The 17592-nt window shown below is 43.5% G+C and overlaps 1 protein-coding gene across 1 annotated transcript in view; it reads left to right on the top strand.

Moving 5' to 3' along the window:
* Positions 1-1511: 1511 nt before the first annotated feature.
* Positions 1512-17592, top strand: part of RAB4A (RAB4A, member RAS oncogene family) — a 36052-nt gene continuing 19971 nt past the window's right edge. The window contains exon 1 of the mRNA XM_081039042.1: positions 1512-1787. Within this exon, the coding sequence (XP_080895168.1) occupies positions 1757-1787 (31 nt within the window). The 5' untranslated portion in view covers positions 1512-1756. The remainder of the gene's footprint in view (positions 1788-17592) is intronic.

Genomic DNA, 17592 nt, shown 5'->3' with positions numbered 1-17592 from the left:
AGGCCTAGGAGTAGTGACACCCCTGTAGCAGTGAGCACAGGTGTACACATACATAAAAAATTATCAAAGTGTATACTTTAAATATGTGTAGCTATCTCAGTTATGCTTCCATACAGTTGTTTGGAATAAAAGCGGAGTGAGCTGCTTGGATGGGTAAAAATCTCCCATGATGGTCATCGTGTCTTTCCACATGCATCTACCGTCTTGCCTTCTAGAACACAACAATAGCGCACTCCCTGTTCTCTTTGAAGTTAGGTGTGGCACGTCACTTGCTTTGGCCTATAAATTGTAAAGGGAAAGGATTCTATCAACTCCTGATGGGACCTTCACGAGCTAATGCACAACGGATGTCATTTCCTTCTCCTGCCTGAATGATGGTGGGAGTGTGTGTTTACACAAGACCTGGGTCATCCTGGGTCTCCACGTGGCCACAGGGAGCTGAGTCTCTCCGCCAAGGTGAGCAGGACGGGAGTCGAGTGAGAGAAACTTCATGCGTTAGTCACAGGCACATCGGGAGGTCTTTGTTACTGCAGCTAATTTAGCCCATCCCGAATGTTTCCTAACAGACACATCTAGCTACAGAGGTCGTTTTGTTTGGCACTGGAATGCAAACTGGCCCAGCCACCTCTGAGGTCTCTTCCAACTTGAAGATATGAGTTATATGTCACAGGTGTCACCGCCTGGGTGTTTATTTGAGGTCGGTTTTTCAAGCCTCCACCTACCTGCGTGGAACTTGACCTCTTCTGAAAGTAACGCCAGATAGAAATTTCTGAGTCCCTAAATATTCCGCCAGACACACATGTTGGCTCAGCGTCCAAGGAAAGTCACCACAGAGACTGTGACCAGTGCCCTCTGCCAAGCCTAGCTCTGTGAAGGATGCCACGTCCCGTTGCTCTCAAAGCCATTGCTGCCCGAAATGTCAGGATGTTGCTGGATTCTCATCCTTAGGCCTTTTCGGGTCCCCTCAGGGAACGGGGCTACTACTGTTCTAGGTCCAACTATGGGTGTTCCCAGGCCCCTTCAGTTATTGTCCATCAGTCCCCACTTGTCCCTCCAGATACCACTGTCCCCAACCATGTGACCCTCTGCTAGTCCTGGGGAACAGGAATCCTCGTGAGGCTGGCTCTGTGAGGCATTGCCAGAGGGCAAGAAGGACAGTGTCAGCTACTTAGCAGCAGGTGGGACCTATTTTGGAAGAAATGCTTCTGCCTTCGTTTCCCTGAGACAAATCTCCGATGTGCCTAGGCTTTTGGAAACCTCCCTTGAAGAGAAAGGAGAAAATAATCAAAGAAAAACACAGATGACTTTTGCTGTAAGTTTTCTTTCCCCATAGTACCTCAGAATGAAAGCACTACCCAAGATTAATTAAGAGAAATTTATTTTCTCTCAAAGATTCCAAGTTACCAAGATGCAAAAAATTTTCACCTCAGCGGCCCCGCCCCGCCCCCGCCCCGCCCCCGCCCCGCCCCCGCCCCCGCCCCCGCCCCGCCCCGGGCTGCGTGCGCACGCGCGTCCTCGGGCGGGGACTGGGCCTGGTGCGCCTGCGCGGACGGGCAGTCCGGCGGGGCCGCAGCCGCGGGGTGGCGGGCGGTTGTGCTAGAGACCGCGCGGGCCCTTCGGTCCTCCGGACCCCGCGCCACGCCGTTGCCCACCGACCCGGACGATCCCGGACGACCCCGGGACGAGCACGCCCGTCCCCTGCCGCCGGCCGGGCCGGAGCTGCGCCGGGACTCGCGAGAGGCGGCGCCGCCCCGAGATGTCGCAGACGGCCATGTCGGAGACCTACGGTACCGGGCGCAGGGCCGGGGGTGGGCGGGCGGTGCGTCCCGGCCCAGGCCGCCTGCCGCGCGGACGCCCCGGGTTCCGCTCAGCGCGGTCCGGTCCCCGTCGCGCGGGCTTTGGGAAGGCGGCTCGCGGCTGTTCCTGGGGCGGCATTGTCCCCCGCGAGGGGCGCGCCGGGCTCGGGCGACGCCTGCCGCCCCGGGGCCCCTCGGCTTCGGCCCCTGCGGCGGCGCTGTGGCGGGGACGGGGCTGCAGGCCGCGCACACCTGGCGGCGCGCGCACCTGGGCCTGGAGCGGAGCCCGGGCTCAGACCCGCTTTCCTTTGGGGGCCCGGCCGGCGGCCTCGCCGCGCGTTCAGGCTGAGCCCCGGCAGACGCTCGTGCGAAAGTGCGGAGCTCACCTGACCTCCCGCTCGGGCCAGGCCGCTTTGCCTCCGTGTGTGCTGACACGCTGCCCGCGGCGGCCGGGCGGCCGGGCTCCCGCAGCCAGCGGTCTAGTCGGGGCTCGGTGCGGACCTGCGGTGCCACTGATGAGGGACTAGTCACAGCCCCTGGCAGGACTTCCGGAGCCTGTGCTCTGTGAAAGCATGAAAGAACCTAACCCAGGCCGGGGGCCGGGGATGGCAGCACAGCACGTGCCCAGGCCCAGGCCCAGGCCCAGGCCCAGGCCGGGAGGCAGATGCAGTTCCAACGGGGCAATGTGGGTAGGGCCCACAGCCCCTGGCAGAGCCTGAAGGCGAGGCACAGAGGACCTCGTCTGGGCAGGTGGTCTTTCTCCCGAGAGCCGGCTCAGTGCATTTGCTCCATGTCCTGCCACTCCTGTGAGTGGTACATGCGTGGTGACACTGGGGGGCAGGGCAGCAGCTCTGTCCCTAGAAGGCTTTGCAGATCCTCCAGGAAGTCGCTGGCTTCATAAGGACTAGTGTTGTCAGAGCTGCAAATGCTCAGTATGTCACATCCCATCACATGCCCGTGGTCCATAGAGAACCACTGTTGAATTTCGTAAAGAAAATATGTTTCTCTAGCAATGCTTGATTATACTTTTGCTTTTCTTTATTTTTAAGTGCTCTAACCCCCACACTCCTCTTTAACCTGGATAAGGAGCACCAGAAAGGGGTGAAAAGTCCAAGTAAGAAAAGCCAGTGGGTTATGAATTAATAAGAAATTAGTGGAAGAGTTCATCTGTCTTATATGAGATGATACCCTTGATAAAATGGAGCATGCCTATGGCATCTCTTCTTTCCTTCAGACAGTTAATTGAACTTTTGAGCATCACAGTAACTGATTAAATTTGATCCTAAGGTTTTGACCAGTAGTATTCTTATTTCATGGTAACTTCCAAACATGTTTTTACTTTTTACCAACAGAATTTAATCTTTCTTTCTAGAGGAAACAAATAGAAAATAAGTTTTAGAAAGAGCAAATGTGGAAATTGAAAGTGTCAACCTCAAATTAAAAATCACTCCAAACCAAGTCCTAAGCTGTCACCTTCCCTTATCATTGACCATTTTTGCACAGCATTGTTCCCCAAAGGTAAATCAATCAGGGCCCTCCTCCCCAACATTTGCCTCTTAGATAGCTGGTAAAGGAATGTTTGCCCAATCTTGAAACTCCTTTCTACTCTGGGCTCACTTTCTCTCTTCCGGGAAAGAAGGCTCTGTGTAGCTTGACTGGGATGATGAAACAGGAAGAGCCAGGCTTACAATGTACTGTTAACGAGCTCTATCTGCTCTCTGTGTGCCTATTAAAGCATTTGATCCCGTCATAGACTGAGGAGTGTGCAACATTTTGCTGCTTTGAAACCACTAACCACATGAAAACTATATGTATTATTGTAATAGAAAATTGAAATCTTAAATACAGAAGTTTCAGATTGAAACCTTCAATCTGAATAGCCGTAAACTAAAACAGTGGTTCCCAAATGTTATCAGGGTCATGACACTTTGAAAGCCCTGGCCAAGTAGGCTGGCTTGGGACTTCCCAAGGAACTGTAGCCATCCAACACGGGAGATCTCAAATTAGCTTTAAGTAATTTCTGATAATCAAGATTTATGAGACAAAACTAACACATCAGAGAATTATTAATAGTTTCCAGCAATGGTGTTCAGAAAGGAGCTAAAAAGTGTAAGTGATGCAGAAAATGCTATAAATTAAAAATAAAAATTTTAAGGGCTGAGGCAGTTTGAGAGAGGAAAAATCCAAGATAAATCTTTATCTACACACTGGAGTTTATGCCTTCTACAACAAATTATGAAACAAGAACACAAATTGTTGGTCCTATGGTAATTCTTATTATAGTACACTCTTAATATTTTTATTTTGAAAGTATAGTATTTATTACATAATTTTGAGAATTATCAGGATGTTGAAATTATCAGGATATATATCATTATAGGCTGTTGTGGGTTGAATTGTGTCCTGCAAAAGATATGTGCAGGTCCTAACCCCAGTACCTGTGACTGTGATCTTATTTGGAAATAGGGTCTTTGTAGATGTGTTCAGGTTAAGATGAGGTCATTGGAGTAGGGTGGGCCCTAATTCAGTGACTGGTGTTCTTATAAGAGGGGAATTTGGACCCAGACACATGCAAGGAGAGTGTGATGTGAAGACAGGCAGAAATTGGAGTGGTGTACCTGCCTAAAAGCCAGGGATGGCTGGCGACCACTAGAAGCTGGAAGAGGCAGGGCTTTTGCAAGGTTCAATACTATTATAATCACTCCTACCATATGTAACCAGGCAAGTGTGCTGACGATCTACCTCTGCTCTGAATATTTCTTTGGAATGAGAAGAAAGCTGATGTTGTTTCTTAAGTTCCTCCTCTTAAACCATCCGTAGAGATTAATCAGACTCATGTCACAGACTTTTTTTTCCATTTCTAATAATTCCATTTGAATACTTGTCAGTAAAAACAGTTTGAGGGAAAACTTTTGAATCCTTAATACTTGTCTTTGAATCTTACTATTTTCTCTGCCAATCTGATCTTGGTAATGGAGTGTGTTACTTTTGTTTGAAGAATACTTGACTTCTGCTTCTCTGTAGCTGTAAATAAGGATTGAAAGTTAAAGTGACATGTAGGGATGTTGTTTATAGGGTAGATGAAGTCCGGCAGATGTAAGAGGAAGCACAACGTGCAAGTCAGATTGACACTGTGTGTCTGCATGTTTTCTTCTTTGTAATTCCCCTCTAAGCGTTCCAAAGAGAAATAAGTTTATGTTGAGAGAGATTTGGCCAATACAAGAAAATCCCTGATAGTGATGGATCTGATACCTAGGGAAGTAAAGCTTCGTAGCCCTGCCACAGCCAAATGCAGCCCTAACTACTCAGAATGGCGACCTCTTCTATGGCAATACTTAGTGATTTTCGTCTTTTAATTCTTTCTGTTTCTCTTATGTGCTGTGTTTTTGGCATTTAAAAAGTCTTAAAAAGCAGCTAACAATATTTAGATATGGAAGGGGAAGGACACTTCTTAAAGTGCTAATAAATTATGAATGAGAAGATACATTTTAGAGGGAGGTTTATCATTTTCCAGATGAATTTTTAATCATGCAGAAAAAAATTGGAGACTTAAAAACAAAACATGTCTCTTCGTTATAATTAAACACATTGTTCTATGTAGGGCCCTCAGTTGTCAGACTGTTCCACACGCTCATTGCTTATGCTGGTCCGTACAAGAGGCCGCTGCGCACACACCTTGTCTTTGCGTTGCCTGTGGACTTACAGACCCAGTTCTGCAGTTCAGGCAGCTCTCTGCTGTGACAAAGCAAATCTCTCAAGACGAGATGTAAACTCATTGAAAGCAGGGGACTGCTTAGGTGACTGCCCACGGTGCTGTGACTCCCTGAATGTGGCCATCAGGGAACGCCCGAAGAGCCTGATTGGACTCTGTTTGAGAGGCATGCATGTTCCTCTCAGTTACAGAATATGAAACGAAAGGCCAGGATAAATAGAAAAGCCGACTTTAAGACGTGTTTAATCCTTTTCTTTATGGTGGAAGTTAACAGTTTTTCACGTTCAAATAATATAAAGGCAACTCAGACCTCTTCCACAGACTGCATTGTCTGAATTAAAGCAGTCACACAGGCATGTTTGAGACAATAGATCCCGTCTGAGAACTGAAATCTGAAATCAATTGAGTGCATCAGAGCAGAGAACTGCAGGGTTCGATTTTGCACTTGAGAGAACTTGATCAAGTGGGAGTTGGTCAGCCATGGAGGTAAGAGCCACAAAGACTGGCTCTGGTATTCTGTCAGGCACCACTGGGGGACTGGCACCAAGTCCAGGAATATTGCCATTGTGGTGACAGATGTACCAGGTGACCTGAATCAGTTGTCACTGAACATCCAAATGGCTGGCATTTGGTAGTTATTAAGTAAATGTTTATTGAATGACCTCACCTAGTTCTAAACCCATGCTTACCTAACAACTTTCTCATTAATTGAGTCTATATGACCAAAAATAAATTTAAGAAGAAAATGATGCCTAACAGAAAGTTTCCATTTAATAGGTAATAGGTTATTAGCTTTTTTGGTCATTTAACCAGGTGGAATGCTTCCCACTGCAACTGGCAGAAAACCCAACTCAATATCCGGTAGATAATTCAAATGATTATAGGTGAGGTTCAGGGCTGGGTGATTCTGGGTCAGCAGGGCCCTGACTTCTTCATGTCTCTCTCCTCTACCAGCGGCGTGCTCGCCCCTCATCCCTCAGAGCCATAAAATGGCTGCTCTGTACCATTGTGTGCTTCCTATTCCCATCCGTAGAAAGAGGAGTTCTTCCCTGCCTTTGTGAGCTAGAAGCCCTTCCTCCCCATCTGATTGGGCGGTGTTAGGCCTCTGCCCGCCCCTGGGCCAATCAAGGCTTGTACTGACAGGTATTTCTAATCCAGGCTCTTGCAGGGAGCAGGGGGCTGGGAGTGACCATGATTCGCTTCAATAACTTCCGGTCATCTTAGCCAGTTACTTGGCTCCTTGGGGGTTGGCTGTTAGGCAGAGCAACTACAGCAGTGTGGACTGCAGTCTCCAAAAACTGAGCTGCAGTTCAGTTTCCGCGTGTCCCAAGTGATCTTCCAGAAGCAGATGAAGGACTTATGAGCTCCTTCACACCGTCCTCTGACAGTGGCTCAGAGAAGCACCCATGCCTGGGATAGGCGTGTACATCAGAATCCCTCGTTTTCCTACAGACAGATGGAAGTGTCTCATGCTCCTGTGCAAACAGTGCACTTGCATTTGATCTTCATTCTTACTGTCTTTTTGAACCTGCTGAAAATAGTTGGTGTTTTGAAGACTAATATTCCTCTTCCGAGTCACCTTGACCGAAATAATACTTTTAGGGAGAAATCAAAGTTCACCATTTGATGTCTTGCTGTTTCTTTGCTTTTCATATACAGAGGGTGCAAAAAAAAATGTATACACATTTTAAGAAAGGAAAACTGTATTAAAATTGGAATAATATATACCAATAACAAAAGATGAATACAAGTCACTTTCGACTTCTGCAAAGTGGTTCCCATCAGCGTCCAGATACTTCTGATTATGGGGAACTACTGCTTGAGCAATGTTGACCAAAGTATCCACTTGTACACATTTTTTGGCACCCCCAGTATTGTTAGCACCTTGAGTAATCTTATCATAGATATGTACATAAACTAGCATGCTCTACTTGTCACATGCCTTTATAAGAACGAAGTCCATATTTTGGATTATCTTTTTATGTTAAAATCAGTAGAAACTTTCATAGTCTCTTACCAGACGTTGACTGGTAAAACTTCATTGATAAAATTTATATTAAAGTATATTTTGCTATCATATACGTACTTTCCATTAAATGTACACCACTATAAAAGCATTATGAGTTAAAAGTGACCCATCGCGACAGTTCTTCCGGTGTATATTATTTAGTAATGAAGTTACTTTTCCCCAGTTATGTTTTCCCAAGAACTATTTCTAGCTATCACATGACTAAAGGAGCTTCCAAGTCTATATCCTTGACTGTGCTGATTGAAGATTCTTTTGGTATCAACCTATTGCTGTGTTTCCATTCTTGTACCAGAAAACCTTTCCTTATTGAAAAACCATGGGTGTATCTAGGCAGAATTATAACTCTAACCTCTAGGTATGGGGTGAAGTTAGAATATACACAAAATACTTTGTGTCCAGTGCCTCTGATCGTCACAACCAGTGTGAGGTAAACACTGGGACCCATTTGTGAGGAAACTGAAAGGTTGGGTGCTCTGCCCAAGGTCCCAGAGCCTGGGACGGGGGTCGGGAGGTGGGCTTTGAACTCACTTTGTCTTGCCTCATTTTTTCAAGGGTAGTCAAGTTCTTACTCTACCGTCTTTCCCATACAGAAATCTCCATGAAATTCCTGAATGCTGACCCAGTCAGTCAGTGACAGAACACATATGTGACAGTGGTCCCATAAGATTATAATGGGGCTGAAAAATTCCTGCCACTAGTGACTTAAAAGAATTTGCCAGGGATGAGGAGGTTGCAGAAACAAGGCTATGCTTGAGGTGGCAAACAGCTTTAACTGGGGTGTGCGTGAGGATGGCATTGGGGAGCTCCTAGAGGGGTCCCTGAGGAGGTATTGGCACTGGAACAGGAACGCGCGTACAGCTGAAGAAGAGGTGAGAGAAAAGGAAACTGGGAGAAGAAAAAACATTCACAGTGAGGGTTCAGCAGAAGCTTTGTAGACTTCAACAAGTACCTTAAAAAGTTTGAAAGCATGACCCCAATACCGAAAGGTTTCCATTAATAGAGAGGATATATTATCTGCTTACAAGCAAGTCTAACATGAAAAAAAGAAGCAAACCACTATGGACAGATTTCTGGAAAGAGTGACACCCCCTGAAGAAGAGCCTCAGGCAGCTCCCTCAAGAGGTGTTCCAGAAGATGGCACTGCTATCACAGGAGATGGGAGGTCCATGTGTGTTGCTGCCCGAGACCTCCCAGTGGGGCTGGACGTGGAAAGTGATGTTGATGACCTTGGCCCATGTAGGCCTGGCCTAATGTGTGTTTGTACCTCAGTTTCTAACCAAAAAGTTTAAAAAGTAAAAAAAAGAAATAGTTTTTAAAATAGAAAAAGTTTATAGAATAAGGATATGAAGAAAGAAAATATTTTGTGCAACTTACAGTGTGTTTGTGTTTAAGCTGAGTGTTATTACAGAAGTTGAGAAGCTTAAAAGAGAATTTTAAGTTTATAAAGTAAAAAGGTGACAGTAAGCTAACATTAATTTATTACTGAAGAAAGAACTTTTTTATATAAACTAGTGTGGCATAGGTGTGCAGTGTTTCAAAGTCTCCAGGAGTGGGCGGTTTTGTCCTAGGCCTCAGGCCACTCACGCTCACTCTCGACTCACCCAGAGCAGCTTCCGGTCCTGCAGGCTGCGTCCAGGCTGAGTGCCCTGTGCAGGTGGACCATTCGGTGTCTTTTATACCGTGTTTTGTAAGTTTAGATATACAAATACCGTGTGTTACAGTTGGCTACAGTATCCAGTACAGGTACGTGCCGTCCGTACAGGTTTGTAGCCCGGGAGCAATGAGCTGTACCACAGCTGAGGTGTCCAGTGGGCCGTAGCCCAGGTGTGTGCCTGTGTGCCTCTGTGATGCTCGCGCAGCCACGAGACGCCTAGTGACGCACGTCTCAATGTGTGCCCTCGTTAAGCAGAACATGACTATATTTGGAGATTTTCCCATTATCACCATGTTACTGATTTCTAGTTTGGTTCCATTGTGGGTGGAAACTACATTCTATATGAGTTCAGATTTTTTTAATTTGTTGAGGTTTGTTTTATGGCCTAGGACAGGGTCTGTCCTCATATATGTTGAATGCGCCCTTCCAAAGAACATGCTCTGTCCTTGTTGGGCAGAGTGTTCTGTAAACACCGACGAGAAGCTGCTATTGACTGCTGAGCTCTCTTGTGTCCTTGTTGATTTTCTTTCTAGTTCTATCCATTGTTGAGAGTGGTGTTGAAGTCTCCAGGCATAATTGTGGGTGTTACCCTCAAAAATAAGAGGCCTTTCAAAGTATGCAGCAACCAGCATTTGTTTGAGGTCAATAAGAATAGCCATTCAGATGCATTGAATCAGGCAGAACCCAAATGGTGCTCCGATGAGGAGATCAAGGCAAGTGGTGTTTATGAGAAGGGGAGGGGACAATGACATCCACAGAAGGAAGGCATTGCATTTGGTGCAGAAAAGCTAACACAGTAATGCTAATTCTAAGCAATATTTTTAATTTCAGTTCCGTAGCCATCAGTTTGGTAACCATAATAACTGCTTTCTCGTTATGTTTGCAAGTAGTTCTTTGAGGGCACAATATGGGTTAGGCCCCGACCTCTGGACGCATCCAAAGGTCTGAGGCATCAGTCACGCATGGTGGTCCCTCTCCAATGGCAGCTCTGCTGCATTTTAAAATGGCTCCTTTTTTTTTTTGGTCAGATTTGTCTTTCTCCTTTCAGTTCTGTCAGTTTTTGCTTGACATATTTTATAGCTCTGTTATTTGGTGCATACACATTTAGGATTCCTATGTCTTATGGATTAACCCTTTTATCATTCTATAATGACCCTTTCTGTCTCTGGTAATTTTCTTTGCTCTGAGTTTGTTTTATCTGATATTAATAATGCTTTCCTTGGATTAATGTTTGCATGATACACCTTTTTTCATCCTTTCACTTTGAACCTGCCTATATCATAATTGAAGTGAGTTTCTTATAGACAGTATATAGTTGGGTCATGTTTTTTAATCCAATCTGCCAATCTTTGCCTTTTAATTAGTATAGTTTGTGCAGTTTGCATTTAATGTGATTATTGATTTACTAGGACTTTTGCCATTTTACTTTTTTGTTTTCTGTTTCTCATTTCTCTTTTTTCCCAGTCTTTCTGTGGTTTATGTAAATATTTGTTAGAATTCCATTTGATTTTTCCATAATGTGCTTGAGTATATCTCTTTGTATAGCTTTTTTATTGGTTGCTCTACATATTACATTATATATACATATCACATCTACTGGTATCATTTCATCAGTTTGATGAAATATAAAATCCTTGCTTTCTTTTGCATCCCTTTACATCCCACTTATAATGTGAGGTAATGTAACTGTCTTAAATATTTCCTCTACTTATATTTAGAATAACATCAGACAGTGTTACCATTTTTGCATAAACAGCCAAATGTAATAGTTTAGGAAACTCAAGAGGCAAAGAAGAAAAGCATAATGGTTTTACCTGTATTTTTGTTCACCATGTTTTTTCTTCCTTCATTCCTGATGTTCCAGGTTTTCTTTTATCATTTCCCTTCTGTTTAGAGACCTTCCTTTAGCCATTCTTTTGGGGTAGGGTTCTTGGTGACAAATTCTGTTAGTGTTTTTTATTTTCCTTCTAAGAATGTCTTGATTCTCCTGCATTCTAGAAGGATGTTTTCACTAGATATGTAATTCTGGATTGAAAGTTCTTTTCTTTCAGCCCTTGAAAACTATTGTGCCATTTCCTTCTGGCCTCTGGTTGCTGATGAGAAATGTGTCATTTGGATTGGTTTTTTTTTCCCCTGTAAGTAAGGTATCATTTTTCTCTGGCTGCTTTCAAAAATTTTTCCTTTGTTTTTAGTTTTCAGAAGCTTGATTATGATGTGTCATGGCATGGATTTATTTGGATTTATCCTCTTGGGATTCACTCAGCTCTTCAAGTCTGGGTTTATATCCCTTGCCAATTTTAGAAAGTTTTCAGCTATTATTTCTTTGAGTACTTTTGCAACCCCATCCTCTTTTTCCTCTCTTTCTCTGTTCCAACGATATGGATGTTAGATCTTTTTTGTAGTCGCAAAAGTCTAGGAGTCTGTATTCATATATTTTCAGTCCATGAGGTCTGACAATTTAGTTTGCTAACTCATCCTAGAAAAAGTGCTACATACCTCATTGCTGAATATCACTATGGTCACCTTCAAAGTACTCCCCTTGGGAAGCTATTCACTGATGACAGTGCCTAGTCCACCTTTCAGAGCAATTTTGGAACTCTTTTTCTGGAATGGCTGTCAGACCTTTCGTCGTATTACCCTTGATGTCCTGAATGGCATCAAAATGTTTTCCCTTCAATGTTTCCTTTATCTTCGGGTAAAGAAAGAAGTCATTGGGGACCAGATCAGATGAGTAGGGAGGGTGTTCCAATACAGTTATTTTTTTTCTTTTTCTTTTATTAAGATTTTATTGGGGAAGGGGAACAGGACTTTTTTTGGAGAACAGTGTGTACTTCCAAGACTTTTCCAAGTCAAGTTGTTGTCCTTTCAATCTTAGTTGCAGGGGGCGCAGCCCACCATCCCTTGCAGGAGTTGAACCGGCAACCTTGTGGTTGAGAGTATGTGCTCCAACCAACTGAGCCATTCGGGAGCTCAGTGGCAGCTCAGCCCAAGGTGCTGTGTTCAGTCTTAGTTGTGGGGGGTGCAACCCACCATCCCTTGCAGGGAGTCGAGGAGTCGAACCAGCAACCTTGTGGTTGAGAGTCCACACTCCAACCAACTGAGCCATCTGGCCACCTGTGACTGAGCGGCAGCTCATTGACTTCATTCTAGTTGCGGAGGGCACAGCTTGCTGGCCCATGTGGGAATCGAACCGGCAGCCCCGTTGCCCAGAGCTCGCGCTCTAACCAACTGAGCTACCCGTCCGCCCCAGTTATTTGTTTACTGGCTAAAAGCTCCTTTACAGACAGTGCTGTGTGAGCTGGTGCATTGTCGTGATGCAAGAGTCATCAATTGTTGGCCAAAAGTTCAGGTTGTTTTCGTCTAACTTTTTCACACAGCCTTTTCAGCACTTCCAAATAGTAAACCTGGTTAACTGTCCAGTTTGTACAAATTCATAATGAATAATCCCTCTGACATCAAAAAACGTTGGCAGCAGCATTTTGACTCTTGATTTGGACTGACGGAATTTTTTTGGTAGTGGAAAATTGGCTGACTTCCAAAGTGCACTTTGACACTTTGTTTCAGGTCGTATTTGTACACCCATGTTTCATCACCAGTGATAACATGGCCCAAAACATCATCTTGACTCTCCAAAAGGTCTTGGCAAACTTCAACTCTTTGCTTTTGTTCATTGGTGAACTCCTTCGGGACCATTTTTGCACTCTCCTTTCTCATGCCAAGATTTTCAGCTAAGATTTTCCTGTTTCTCTATCGATGTTTACTTGGTCTGCTAGGCTTCTTATCAGTCAGCCAATGATTTTGACAACAATTTGACGAATTTTTGCAATGTTTTCATCAGTTCTGCTTATTATTGGCTGCCCTGACCTGTCTTCATCAGTGATACGTTCTCTCCCCTCAGAAAAACGTTTAGTCCATGTGTACACTGCCGTTTTCTTCATGGTATCATCCCCATAAACTTGGACTAACATATCCCTGATTTCACTTCCACTCTTGCCTAGTTTAACAAGAAATTTAATGTATGTTTGTGCTCTAATTCAAACTCAGACATTCTCACTACAGCACACAAAAACACACACCAACAATAATGAACGCCACTCAGCAAGACACCATCAAACATTGACATGAACACAGTTGTGAGACATTGATGTACCAAGGTTATGAAACCTTACCGAGCTGTTTGTACAGTGCTGCCAAGGTAGGCGCACGGTGGCAAGTTCACGAACTTAATTGTCAGACCTTGTATTTTCTCTTTGTTGTTCAGATTGGATATTTTCTTTTGTTTTGTTGTCCATTTCACTGATCGTTTCTTCTGTCCCTTCCATTTCGTTGTGAGCCCATCCACTGATCTTTATATTTCAGTTATTTGTTTTTCAATTATAAAATTTCCATTTAGTTCTTTATATCTTCTATTTCTTTCATGAGACTCTTTTTTTGATGAAGATTTCTATTTTTCATTTGTTTCAGTCATGTTTGTATTGCGTGTTAAAGCACTTTTATGATGACTGCTTTAAAATCTTTGTCAGGTATTTCTAACATTTCTGTCATCTTGGCATTGGAGTCTATTGTATATCTTTTTTCTTTCAGTTTGAGATTTTCCTGGTTCTTGATATGATGACAGATTTTCAATAAAAACCTGGAAATTTTTGTATTATATTGTGAGACCTTAGATATTTATTTAAGTCTTTGGTTTAACTGGCTCTCACTCTTGGCCCTGCCTCATTACTGCCAGGTGGAGATAGAAGCCCAGATTCCTTGTGCAGCTTCCATTGACATTCAGGTGGAGGGAGTACTCCTTGTTGTGCTGGGTAGGGATGAGAGCTCTGGTGTCCTGCACCTCCCACACCACGGTCACAATGGTTTCCACTGACAACATGGTAGAGACAGGGATGAGAATCCCAGCTCTGTATTTGGTCTTCTCTGACACCCCCCTGCTGTAATGAGGTTGGAAAACCTCATTACAGCCTTGACAGGGTGGAATTCAAGGCTCTTCACTCAGTCTTTGCTGGTCGGGGTGGGAGTGAGTCCACAGTTTTTCCTGTGATGTTTGGCTGGAGTAGAGCAGTTATTGTATACAAGTTTTTTCTCTTCCTAGGTTGTCCTTTCTGGGTCTGTGGCTAGAGAACAGACTTTTGTTGGGGCTTTAAAAAATCTGTACCCATTGCCATTTCCAGTTGCCAGCTTGCTCATCTCCAAGTCTAGACTATATAAGACAAAAGGAAAACCCAAGGGACTTATCTCTGTGTCATTCCTCCAACCCCCAGGTCCTTGGCCAGTCTGTCTTCTCTACATTTTTCAAAGTCTTCTTGTGTTTCTTTCATACATAATGTCTAGGGGTTTAAGTTGTACTGAGCAAGAGGAACAGAGAGAAGTACTCTAACTCCATCTTCTTGGAAGCAGAAGTCCACATTGGCATGAGGGATTTAAATTTTTGCACATCAAACTCTACATTAGGCGGTTTTTGTGCTCCTACCCCTAACACTGGGAAGATAATATCCCATTATTTTTCTGACCTTTGCAGTTGAAGAACCTAGGTTCTTTATTTTTCCTTTCTTTCTGATTGCTTTCACAGTCTTTGCCTTTGTCCTCCAGTTTCACTGTGATGATGTGTTTAAATGTGGATTTATTCTTATTTATCCTTTTCATGGTTCATAGTTATTTTTGATTCTTACAATTCCTTTAATTTTAATTCTGTAAAATTCTCAGCGATTATTTCTTTTGGTATTGGCTCTCTACCTCATTTTCTATGTTTTCATCCCAAAATGCCTATTAGACCTATGGACCTTTTCTTTCAGTCTTCCACATTTCTGAAGCTCTCATATTTTCTCTCTTCAACTCGCTCTTCTGCCTCCTGGTAATTTTCTCCAGTCTCTATTCCAGTTCACTAATTTTTCTCCTCAGTTTTGCTGTTTAACCCATTTAATTATAATGTGTAATATATAACATAATCAACTTTAATTATAATGACTGCAATTTTTATTTCTAGAAGTCAGCCTATTTTTTCATATCATCTTATTCTTTTATGAATTCAATTCTTTTTTATGATATTAATCATCGTGGGTATACCTCATCAGGTTCTTTTTTTTTTTTTTAATCAGATTCTTGAAAGTGTGATCAGTCTGCAGGTTGCTGACTCATCGTGGTGGCTCATATCCTTGAGTGTTTTGTAATTTGGGGCTGTGAGCTCATCTGCACAGGAGCTGCATGTGGGAATCCTGTGCCTGTGGGGTTGACAGTGTGTCCTACCAGACTGATGTACATTGGCTTCTTCCAGGCATATCAGTAATGTCACTTTCTAGAGCCATTTTTATTGTTAGTTTCTTGACGTGGAGGTTTATTTTCCACATGGTTATTTAAATTTGAATTTCACACCCACCGGTGGTACCAGCTTATGATTAATCTTCACAGGGGAATGTTTTTCCCGTTCTGCTGAGAAGCCAGGCGGAGTCCGAGAAGGCTCCTTGTTTTCCTGAGCTAGTGAGTGGATCTTTTCTACAGCCTCCCCTTTCACATTGGGTCTGGCCCTGTAGAGAACTCAGATTGAGCTCTCTGCTTGCTCCTTCACGTGGGCACAAGCTCTTGTACCTGTCCCACTCAGGGATTAAAACTCAACACTGAAAGCCTCCCACCTACGCCCTCTACTGCTTTTTTTTCCATTTCCTCTCTGTTCTAAGTATCTAGAGATTTTCTTTCCTAAAAGCTCAGCTATGCATTTTTTTTAATGTGGTATATTTTTATCCAGTATTTTTAGGTGTTTGACCCAAAAGATTTTTCAAATAGAAGGGTTTTCTATTTAAGTATGAATTCTTACCTGTTGAAGCTATAAGATTCAGAATATGAAGAGTTTGTTGGAGGAATGAAATACTTTTACATATGTAAATTATACATCTTGCTTATCTTTGTTCAGCAAGGTGCAGTTCAGTTGGCATGCTACCTTTTTGCCTGTTGAAGCCACGGTGCAAACTGGATGGCAGTCACCATAACAGTGTACATTTCAACAAAGCTTCCGGAGCAGAAAATAATGATGGAACAAACAGCTAGCCAAAGTCTGTGCTTAGACATGTGATTTTAAGTTCCAGGATTACATGGATTTGTTAGATTCATTTTTCTACATACATATGAAACATTTGAATCTGTATATACAAAATCTTTTCTCTCTCAAAACTTATATATTGACAGCCTCTTTACCTGGTTCTCATCTTCTATACACAATACGACTTATACAATGTATTGGGGTTTATTTCTTAAATAGAAGAGGATATTGGACAAGTTTGAGAAATTCCAGTATTTTCATTCTCACCTGGCAATCTTAACCATATTCCCTTTGATTTCTAGGGTAAAACTGTTCAATGGAAGTGATTAGACTCAGCATGTTTTCTTTTTTGTGGGTGTAGTAATCTATATGAAACATAAGATTTGTCATCTTAACCAGTTTTAAATCTGCAGTTGAGTGGCATTGAGCACATTCACAGTGTTGTACAACTGTCCTCACCACCATCCCCACCACTGTCACCAGGACTTGTTCATCTTCCCAAACTGACACTCGTGTTCATTAAACACCAACTCCCCGTTTTCCATCCCCCCAGCTCCTGGCACTACCACTCTGCTCTCTGTCTCTGTGAGTTTGATGACTCCAGGTAATAAGTGGAGTCCCACAATATTTAGCCTTTTGGGACTGGCCTATTTTATTTGGCATAATCTCCTCAAGGTTCATCAATGTGGTAGCCCTGTCAGAATGTCCTTCCTTTTTAAGGCTGAATAATATTCTATTGTGTGTATGGACCACATTTTGTTTATCCATTTATCTGCCGATGGACACTTGGGTTGCTTTCATCTTTTGGCTACTGTGAATAATGCTGCTACAAGCATGGGTGTGGCATGCTTTTAAAACGTGCAGTGAGAAGCATAAAACTGGTAGTATTTTTAAATGCTATCAATTCTAATAGCACTATTCTATAAGTTTAATTGCCTGTAACCATTTGAAAATCATGAGAGGTTGAATAATCTTTCAGTGATGGTGAATGTAGTTCTTAGGAAACACGTGTGGACCAAGCATCAGCAAAAAGCTAGACTACTTCTTAACTGAGGGAGAGGAGAGCGGGGCCTCGAGAATGCTCGGTCTGGGTCTGGAAAAGGAGTGTGCGGCAGCCAGTGAGGGCCTTGGGACACAGAACAATCTGGCACCTGGGGCTTAGCCGTGGTAGGCCGAGATGGACATGGAGGGTGCGAGAGGGAGTCCGTGTGCTGCAGCTCCTAAGCCGAGTGGAAGTCACGTGTGGCTAAACAGAAAAGGCAAAGAGTCAGCAAGGCAGTGTGGGGCCGTTTGATGCTGCATCATGTGAATTCACAAATTCCAGTCTGGAAATCTTTTATTTCCATTGTATGGAAAATAATATCCCAAACC

Source organism: Rhinolophus hipposideros (genome assembly GCF_964194185.1).
Source record: "Rhinolophus hipposideros genome assembly, chromosome: 26".
Taxonomy (NCBI): domain Eukaryota; kingdom Metazoa; phylum Chordata; class Mammalia; order Chiroptera; family Rhinolophidae; genus Rhinolophus; species Rhinolophus hipposideros.
This window is presented reverse-complemented; position numbering and strand designations above follow the sequence as displayed.